We start from the raw sequence: 10550 nt of genomic DNA on the forward strand, positions 1-10550 counted from the left end.
GTCCAACATGATAATAATATTACAGACCAAAATCAAATAAATACTTTTAACACATGCGGAAATTATAGGAGTTAATAAAATTACACAAACATTGATAAACAACCTGCGAGGAAAGGAAGCAGGTTAACCTCAAAAATATCCTCCTGTGGCCTGGAAAAATATTGAACAGGAGTGAGCGTTCGACTCAGAGAGTAAAATATCAATTTTAACCATAATCTTTATAACTATCTAAAACTAATGCACCCTATAGAGTGAAATGCAACATCAACAACATTTTCACATCATAACATCAAAAAGGTAATTTGGAGCACTCACGCACCCTGTTGCATCAATCATAATATATGGGAGCTGATCCCCTATACAGCTCTCTTAAATCCAACCTGGTGCCAGCGAAGAACTCAAGCCGGACTTTCGCTTAATAAACCAAATCGAGGGTCCCAGCGAAGAACTCAAGCTGTGACTACCCCTCGAAGGATCGGGTCCTAGCGAAGAACTCAAGCCGTGACTACCCGTCCTATCCATAGTCCACACCACATCACACGCACGCCAACGCACGCACACTGCTCCAAATTACCACAACAACATCATGGCACTTTAATAGTTATCAATGCAATATAAATCGTGCCTAGAGTTTAACTACATAAATATATACATATAAGTGATGCATGGACATGCTTGAACATATAATAATAGTGAAATTATAATTAAAATTAATATTTTACTCACAGACTTGACGATGGTTACTGAGGCGGCTGGGCGGAGGAAGAAGGCTGTCCCGGCTCACCTGACAATTTTATTACTATCATTTAATAAATTTGACTCAATACAAACAAAGAAAAAGACCAATATGTCCTAAGTCGTGCCGAAAATCCGGCAGAGTCTCCCCTATACCTAGGACCTACCCAACCTGCAAAAGGGCTCAAAACACACTTCTATATTCACAATCCATATATCCACAACTCAATCACATCACACAGCCCCTCCTGGGCCCACCAAATCAATCATCCATCACAACATGTAAAATTTCAATTTAGTACCTATAATTGACCATTTTTGCAAAAACTGCCCAAATAAGCTCTAAAAATTCTAAAACTTTGCCCCGCGGTCCTTAGCAATATTCTAGGCTATTGCAAAAAGAATCATAATTTTCTAAGTTACCACGAATATTTTATGGATTTTTAATCCTATTTAAGCACTAGAAAATTATGAAAAAGTAAAGTTCGGGTTTACCTTTGCCGATTCCGACTCCGGGGACGCGCTCGGGACGTCTGACAATGGGGGGTAGACAAAACCTCGGTCCAATTCGGAGACTTTTCCAAGATGTAGTCCGTTCGCCGAAAATTCTGCACTTGGCCAATCGCCGAATTTCCGCGAATTGAGGATACCTACATGAAGCCCACAACACGGGGGTTAGTACATAAATTTTTCAGAATTTTCTAAGCTCATTTAATGCTCGGAAAAACACTGCGAAGTTTCGTGGGACCCACCGAAAAACGGTGTCGGAAAATTTTGAAATTTATATCCCCGCGAAGCTCTCGACGTGTGGAGCACTCTGGTACTCTCGGTTTTCTCGTGGGATTCACGGTTTTTGAGAAATTTAGCCCAAAAGTCGAAATGGGCTAAAAACTTCCCGAGCAAAAATTGGACAAACCGCTCGATGGATTTCGGCGTTCTTGGTGTTTATGGAAAGCTTTCGCCGAGTAGATGATTTTAGACACAAGACCCGGTCCAATTGGTGGCCGGATCGGCTGGATTTTGGCCGGGGAAGCTGAAACGCCGCGCGCGCGAGGGAGGGAGTTCGCGTGCGTTTTGGTCGTTAGCGGCCACTGGCCGGGAGGTCGGGAGGCGCGCGGCCTACTGGGTGGCAGGGGAGGTGGTCGGCCGTGCCAGGGGCAGGAGGAGAGAGAAAAGAGAGAGAGAAGGAAGAGAGGTCGACGCGCGCGGGGAAGGAAAGAAGAAAAAGGAAAAGGTCGGTCCGATTTGACCGGTCCGATCCGTCCGGTTCGATTCGGCCGGTCCGATTCAAGATACAAAATTTTGAATTTTTATCGCCTGACCAAAACGAGGTCCAAAAATTCTGAAAAAATTTCAGAAAACTCAGAAAAATACGTAGACTCTAAATATATTTTTAGTTTTGCCACGTGGTCTTTAAATTAATTTTTTAAAAATCATCAAAGTTTATATTTTTGAAAAATCGAACCCGATTTTTAAAATCCGAAAAATCTCAAAAAAATTCTTAAAATTTAAATAAAATTAAAATACCAAAAATGCTCATAAATTTTAAAATTTTGGGGTGTTACAAATATGGTCAAAATAAAAAATAAAATCAGATCAGCTGATGAGAAACAGCTCTAAAAATAGAGCTGATACAAACTGCAGCTGATAGGTATCATATCAGCTATATTTTTTTAAACTTGCCAAACACCACAATTTACCTGTTTGGGTGTTTATCAGCTATCAGCTGCACCCAACAGGTAAACCAAACACCCTCTAAGAAAGAAATAAAAGGGAGATAATTAAGATAATTTGAGTAAAAAAAAAAATTGATTAAAAAGTTAACAAAATCAAATTATATGAACTAATTAAGATGAGTTTCAAAACATAAAAATCAGCTAATTAATTTTAATAGTTTAACTAACAATAAAAAAAATAATAATGGAACTAAGCAGTTTAACATACTAAAAATATGAAAACTAAAGCAAATGGTAAAAAAATTTAAAATACAATCACTGTATATATGCTTAGTATACAAAAAAAAAATTTAGAAAAATTATAACATAATTTAGTACACCTCATGCTCACATCTTTTTCTTTTTTTATCTTAATTTTTTTTTAATCTAAAGAGAGTGACAAGATTTTCTTTATTTTCATTCCATATTATCTTATTTTTTCCTCTTTCCAAATACGCAAACGAAGTTTTGTGTCCTCCTTCTTCTTACATTTTTTTTTCTTAAAAAGAAAAAAAAGAAAAATGTTAGTTTCATTTAAATGTAAATAATTACACAATGATAAAAATATAGATATTAGGATGATTAAATCTTTGTTTGGCATTCAAAATTTAAAATTACTTTTTTAAATAAAAATATCACTTTAAATGTTGTTTAAAAAAATTATTTTATTATTTTAATATTGTTATGATTAAAATTAATTAAATTTAATTTTTAATTATTAAAAACACTCTATAACTAATATACTTAAAAAAATAATTTTCTCAATATTAATTTCAACAGCAATGCCAGATACACTATAAGAGTTAAAAAATCAAAATAAAAATCTTACAATAAATATAATAAAATAACTTTATAACTAAATGCAGGCATATATATATATGATATAGTTGAGATTCTGTAAGCTTTAAATGCATGTCACGTGAATCCTATAAATAAAGTGAAAAGCCAATGACAAAGAGTGAAGAAATTTAATCTCCAATGAGGAAATTTAATTAGGATGACTAATTATCTTCCCTCTATATAATTTAAAGAGAATTTTTAAATTTATTCAAATTAATGTAAATAATTTATTTAAATTATTATAAGAAAATAATTTTTTTAATATAAATATGATAAGAATATATATATATAATGAAATTATAAAATTAAATAAGAGTAATAAAATAAAATATTTAATTAAATTATTTTATAAATAACAAAATAAAAAATTTCTTTTTTCCAATCTATTTTTTTTTATTTATAAACACAATTTATAAACCTTAAAAAGGTTAGAAAAGAAAGAGAAAAAAAATGAAATCAATTAAAATTTAAAAAGCTGAAAGGAAAAGAAAAAAAAAAAGTAAGAAAGAAAATTGGGTGATTTTATTTTTTAATGATATTATATTAATATGGCAACTGAAATCAGTTAAAACAGGTAAGAAAAACTTTTTATAACACGAATCAAATTTGAATAATTTAATTGTAATAATTTAAAATTGATTCATTGAAATAACACATCTTAAAATTAATCACGGGGAATAAAAATACCAGCAAACTACCGAGCACGAGAACCAGCCAAAGCCCAACTAACGGAATGACGTGAGCATAAGGCAAACTAAAAATTGTGCGAAGTTATTGTTGTCTTGAAAAGACATAGCAAATCTAGTGTCTCTCACATTCGATAAAATGAATTTTTGAGAAAACTTTACCTTTGTCTTAAATTCCTCCAGAAACCTCGTCGCCTTAAAGATCGGTCTGTCTCCAATCAAATACTCTCACTTGCCCCGCTTGCAGAGGTGCCCGCTGTTTCTCCGTATCTTCTGTTTCCTTGTGTTGACGCTTTTGATTATTTCTTACTCTGTTCTTATAATTGGATTGGGGTTTATCCATTTTGGGACTAGGGTTAGGGTTTTTTGAGCAAAGCAAGGAGTACAAGATGCAGCAACCACCGCAGATGATTCCAGTGATGCCTTCATATCCACCCGCAAATATTACCACTGAGCAGATTCAAAAGGCATATCTTTTTGCTTCTCTTTATTCATTTATAGCTTCTTATGTGCATAAATTCGGATATGTGTGTGTTCTTTGGGGTCAATTAAATGTTTTTGTGCTTTTTGATGATTGTTTTTTTAAAGATAGGGTCCTGCCAGAGTTGGCTTTTAAGGGTTTTATGTTGGGGATGGGGTTTTAGAGAAAACGTTATTAAGGCCTATTTTTGCAAGCTAATAATTGATGGAAGTGGTAGCACATGTTAAAGGGACAAGAATACATGGTTGGCTTATTAATTTTTCTCCAATTCACTAAGAGTCTAGCAGTTGTTTTATGCAACCAAATTTTATCATTTAATGCCATACTATCTTAAAGGCTTTTTTGGTTTGTGTTTTCTGTTAGTAGGCTTCCCACTCATGCCTAATCAGTTGTTTTATGCATATATATGGTTGATAGACTGATAGCTGCAGATTTTATGCAGATGGCAGTTTCTTTTAAGAACCAGATCTAGTTAATAATAACTTCAGAATGTTTATTTATTAAATTTGGTTTCGGCTATTAAAGTTCTTCAGATTTTAAGTTTTGCTTATTTTTCTTCTTTTCCCTTTCAAATTCGCTAATATTAATGATACATGGACACGTGGACTGAAGTACGATCAAACTTAGAAGTTACAAGTTTGAACCTAGAAATTTCGCTACGCTTTCATTTGATGAAATGAAAATTTTTGTTCTCTGTCAATGTTTATTATTTGTTGTGGATACACAAGTTAGGTCCGAACTTAAACTATCATTCATGAAATCCTGATCACTTAATTAATTATGCTTCATTCTTGCAGTGATGGATATTTCTTCCTACTATGGGATATCAATAAGTCTAAGGGTTGCATGAACCAGTACCATGTAACATGTCTTTTTAAATAATGAAAAAAGTTATCATGTCAACATGGTTTAAGACCTAATAATAACCTTTTGGTTTATACCTTCTGAACTATCTATATTTTGTTTTCCCCGCACTGGCATATTGACTAGTGAAAAAGATTCCTTATTTGTGTGACTAACAGTCTTTAAATAACTGTTCCTTATAGTGAAGCTTGTCACTTGAACTATTACTCCTGCAATTGTAGATTAAATAAGTATTTCAGCATATATCTGCTACCAGTTAAATAGCTTCCAAGTGGATAAAGTATTTAGCAGTTGACATGGCTAATAATATCCAGTTCTGCCTGAACGTTAGCATATATCTGCTACCAGTTAAATTGCTTCCAAATTGATAAAGTATTTAGCAGTTGACATGGCTAATAATATCCTGTTCTGCCTAAATGTTGAACCCCATAAACAGTGCTGCTGCTGTGAATGGTTTGGGTGGCTATTCTCATAGTGTTAAATCAATGTAATTCACTTGTCACTTCATGGCAGAACTCTAGGATAGGTTGTATGCTGATATGGATGTTATTGATTTTTGATTCATCTTTGTTAATGCAGTACCTTGATGAAAATAAAAAATTGATTTTGGCGATCTTGGACAATCAAAACCTTGGTAAACTTCCTGAATGTGCTCAGTAAGTGCCTTATTCTTTGTATTTGCATTTGTGTGCCTGCACAAATCCTATTCATGCTTGTTTTCCAAGTTGTGTTGCCTTGTCTTAATTTTGTGTGTTTTAAACTATAATGTCAGGTCTTAATTGTGTGCATTTTAATAATGATGAGGATCTTGAAGGACTGGAATATTTCCTTTTTATATTTCTGCACTTATTTAGAACAAGACCAAATCAGTTCTTTTGGTTTCCAAAGCACCCTTAAGCATTTGGAAAGGTTGCCAACCTATTTAAATTTTTAAATGCTATTTTAAGCATGATATTGTCTTTCTATTGTAAACATGGAGTTACGCGGGCCTTCTACCATTCGGTTTTTTGCCTGATCTTTTAATGACTTTGATTCTGAATTACATAATCTTAGTCATAAACCTTTCTTAATTATCAATTAGAAAAAGGAAAGACAAATTGTAGACTCTGGTGTGATGTTATGATCTTAGATAATTGTTCTTTTAATGATAATGTTATGGGTTGGTGTAGTGCAACTAGTGGTTATACTGGTTTTGGCTACTAATCTATTACAAACCAAGATGTTAACATGGCAACCAGTTCGTTACTATAGGTGTTTCATCTCACTTGATTCAAGTGTTCGGTTATTGTTATAATGGTGTTATGGTTAGGTTGAACAAACATCATGTTAAGATGAGTATTATTTGATCGTGGGTTTTTGAAATTGAATTTCAGAAGTTCAGACCTTGGTTTCATATGTTGATGCACCATTCTTATGGAAATTTCTGAGATTTAATTATTTTCCCATTGGTGTAGACCAAGAATAATTTTGGTATCTCTTGAAGGATAATGATCACAAAATGAGCCTACAGTGAGTTTTGTGATCCCTGTGAAATGTTTTAGAATCAAGCTCAGACTGGATTTGAAAATTGGTAGTAAAAGAGGTTATATACCTATAAAACTTGGGGGCATTTTCTTGAGTTTTCGTTGGACTATATGAAAAGAGTTCTCGGATGGTTTTTATTTTACTTCATTTTTTTTTGAATGTGTACATGCATTCTAGTTCTTGTTTGAGCGTGTCTTCATGACTAGGTATCAAGCCCAGCTGCAAAAGAATTTGATGTATTTAGCTGCAATTGCTGATGCCCAACCACAGACACCAACAATGCCTCCCCAGGTTTGTAATTGATCTTTCTGAAGTTTAGTGACTCCCATACTTATTGCTCATCTGCAACTACACTTTCAGATGGCCCCACATCCTGCTATGCAACAAGGAGCATATTACATGCAACATCCTCAGGCAGCAGCAATGGCACAGCAGTCGGGCATTTTCCCCCAAAAGATGCCATTACAATTCAATAACCCTCATCAAATGCAGGATCCTCAGCAGTTGCACCAAGCAGCCATTCAAGGGCAAATGGGAATGAGACCCATGGGGGCCAACAATGGCATGCACCCCATGCATGCTGAGGCAACTCTTGGAAGCAATGGCCCATCTGCAACTGCAGGCTCTAATGATGTTCGTGGGGGAAGCAAACAGGATGCCTCGGAGGCTGGGGCATCAGGTGCTGATGGCCAAGGGAATGCAGCTGCTGGTCACAGCGGTGCAGATGGTACTGAGGATGCAAAATGACATGGCTTGGAGAGTGGTTCAAAATGGATATATCTGGCTGTTGATAGTAGTCATTGCTTAAAGCAGAACTGTTATTGTTCTGTGATTTCTCAATAGATTGGACAAAGAATTGGATGTGTCTTGTTTCTTTCTAGTTTTGACAGATTAGGTAGGTAAGTTGTAAGAGCGTCTAGGTACGCCAATGAATGAAATGCAAACCAGCAGTGAGAAAAAGACAGCTGTAGATTGTAGAATGAAGAGGTGGAAGTTTGTACTCCCTAATTGTGTGTCGTTTTGTAATGGTTACGAATGCATGCGCAGGTGTTTTCGCATTCTGGTCTCAGAAATTCTCGTCTCTGGTTGGTTATTTTTGTTGGCAGAGTCATAGCTTCGTTGATAAAAAACGCTAGTTATTTTGAGTACGGACAACAGTGAACAGACTATGGGCTGTTTGGTACTGTCGAGAAAATACCTTTTTAAAATATATTAATTTAAAATTAAAATTTAATTGTAAAAATATTAAAATAATAAAATAATATTTTTAATAAAATTAAAGTGGTATTTTTTTTATACTCTCAGACTTTAGAGAAATTATTAGATATATTTAATATGTATGTATCATTTCTCATAGACGTGTTTTTCTATAAGAAAGAAAACACTAAAACACTATTGTTTTAGTGCGGCGGCTCAAACTTTAATGCTAAATGTGATGACAGGGGATACAAATAATTCATTTCAAGCCTATATCCTGGCTGAAATTGCGGAAGACAGCATTTCTGTTTTGATGTAGTTTCGTTAGTATTTTCTCCTGATCATTTCTGATGCCATGGTGGTTCTGGTTCATTGCCTTCTGTTAATTTCTGATGCCATGACCCATAAACAATAATGGGAAGAAAAGGAAAACAAAAAAAATGCATGAAAACCGAAAAAGAAACAAGAACCTTAAGAGGAAGAAGATAACAGAATGGAAAGCGGATAACGAGTAACTTTCCTAAATGAAACAGTAGTTTTGGCATTATGATCAAAATATACCTTATTTTATAACTACATCTCAAACTAACTAATCAACTTCTGAAGCAAATTTTGAATATGACAATGAAGCGGAAATGAAATAATTCATGATACAGAAAACGCATCAGCATAAAGCATTTTTTACATTTTTTTAAAAAATTTTTTTCATATATACACTGAAAGGTTGTGTAAAATGAATGAAAACACACAGATTTCATGCGAGCTTTCAGAGCAGATAAAAAAAAAATACACAAAAACAAGAGCACATTTTACCGAAAGAGATATACTTAATTTTCTCCCCCCTTAAATCTTCTCCCTCTTCCCCTTATGTCTGCTTGGACGAAGGTGAAGAAGAAATAATTAAAAGTAAAGATTGTGAGTTATATTCTCTTAATCTAAAAGGAGAGTATAAAAGTAATTAAGAGTAAATCTTATCATCTCTTACCTATCAAATCTAAATTTTTTTTATATTCAGATTTTTCTTATACCAAGACGGGGGAGGTGAGAGTTCTACATCTTTAAATTTACTTTTCCTTCTCATATTTTCAAATATAAAAATATATATTATTATCTTTTCATTAATTCATGCATATTTCTAAATATAATTTTTTTTTATAGTAATCCTCTTTGCCTTCCCTAATTCTTATCCTCTCTCCTTCTTACTGTTTTCTCACTCTATTCAAAGAGACACTTCAACACCTCTCTCTCTCTCTCTCTCTCTCTCTCTCTCTCTCTCTCTCTCTCTCTCTCTAACATCTCTATCCTTTGGATTTTAAGGTCCAAGATTCGAATCTCACTCCTCTAATCCCACATAAAAAAAAAAAAATTCACATCTACCCCTCAATTCGTAAAAATTTGTATATATATCACCTGAAAGTGACTTCTGTATTACCTCAGGATGGAGGGGTCAGACCAAAGGGAAAAAGGGGACTGATCGTAATCTTGAAGATTTGCCTTTTCATTAGATAACAAATTTGGAGGAGAATGTGGGAATCCATATCGGATCAAGCTTGGAGAATTGCAGCGCAAGAAACTGATAATTGTCTATTCTAAATTTTGTTGATGATCCGAGAAAAAATGTATTCTATGTGCCAACTGCTAGGGATTCAAAAGCAATCCTCATGTCATTTGTGAACTTAAGACCAAGAATTATGCCATTATTAAAATACAAAGAATGTTGATGTTTTGCCTGCTTCCGATTTGACAAAGAAGATATTAAGGAGAATGATGACCCGTTCAAAGTAAAGAAAATAAATAAAGAGATTAAAAAGACTTTGGAAAAATGACTTGGTTATCTTTAAGTCCAAGGTCTTGATCAAAATTAAGTGCAGCCTCTGAACTTAACAGTTCTAACCTCTCTAGCTTTGCCTACGTTTCCAGGTCCTTTCCAATTCACCCATCTGTGTATTAATCACGCAACCCTATTGTCGTCTCTCTGAACCAAAGCATCCTTTATCTCCTTCTTCTTTTTTTCTACTACTGGATAAACTTGGTGCTTGTTGGTTCTCTGTTTTCCAATAGTCTTTTCAACATTAAACAAGAAGCAATGAAACCCAATACAGAATTCATAATTGTCGTCCCCACTAAGCTTTAGCCTCTCCCTTTCAACTTTTAAACAAGAAACTACTCACACAGACATGAAAGAAGAGCAAGAGTCTTTCCATCATATTCACGGGAGCAAGAAAACAAGATTTTCTTTCAAGCTCTTCCATTCTCCTGCGGCGTACGTTATCCTGTTTCTGCTAGCATATGCCCTGGGTTACTTGTCAGCCCCATCCCCCAGCTTCCAGCCACCCTTATCTCCGGAGCCTGCCATCAAAATCATTGGACCGGCCAACAGCATCCACACCCAACTCGACAACTTTCGAGTCACAACTCACTGCGCCAAGCCGCTTCCCTCTAGACTCGTCCGTCAAACGATTCTTGATCGAATTTATAACTCCACCTCGCCCTACGACAATTTCTCCA

At 34.6% G+C, this 10550-nt stretch overlaps 1 protein-coding gene across 2 annotated transcripts; it reads left to right on the plus strand.

Moving 5' to 3' along the window:
• The first annotated feature begins 4052 nt into the window (after positions 1-4052).
• Positions 4053-7903, plus strand: LOC110661056 (GRF1-interacting factor 3). Of its 2 annotated transcripts, none has more exons than XM_058143027.1 (5): positions 4053-4225; positions 4337-4443; positions 5901-5977; positions 7052-7136; positions 7206-7903. In XM_058143027.1, the coding sequence occupies exons 2-5, from the start codon at positions 4366-4368 to the stop codon at positions 7590-7592; spliced, it is 627 nt and encodes a 208-aa protein (XP_057999010.1). In that variant the 5' UTR covers positions 4053-4225; positions 4337-4365; the 3' UTR covers positions 7593-7903. The 2 variants fall into 2 exon arrangements, with proteins under 2 accessions (XP_057999010.1, XP_021675270.2); XM_021819578.2 differs by having other exon boundaries at positions 4055-4225; positions 4331-4443.
• Positions 7904-10550: the final 2647 nt, after the last annotated feature.

This window comes from Hevea brasiliensis, chromosome 2, assembly GCF_030052815.1.
Source record: "Hevea brasiliensis isolate MT/VB/25A 57/8 chromosome 2, ASM3005281v1, whole genome shotgun sequence".
Lineage (NCBI taxonomy): Eukaryota > Viridiplantae > Streptophyta > Magnoliopsida > Malpighiales > Euphorbiaceae > Hevea > Hevea brasiliensis.

What these genes read in the sequence shown, in the direction of transcription:
- LOC110661056 (XM_058143027.1), top strand. Translation starts at nt 4,366, where the DNA reads ATGCAGCAACCACCGCAGATGATTCCAGTGATGCCTTCATATCCACCC. An exon ending in CCACTGAGCAGATTCAAAAG is followed by an intron (nt 4,444 to 5,900) that starts GCATATCTTTTT and finishes TTGTTAATGCAG; the next exon opens with TACCTTGATGAAAATAAAAA. An exon ending in AAACTTCCTGAATGTGCTCA is followed by an intron (nt 5,978 to 7,051) that starts GTAAGTGCCTTA and finishes CTTCATGACTAG; the next exon opens with GTATCAAGCCCAGCTGCAAA.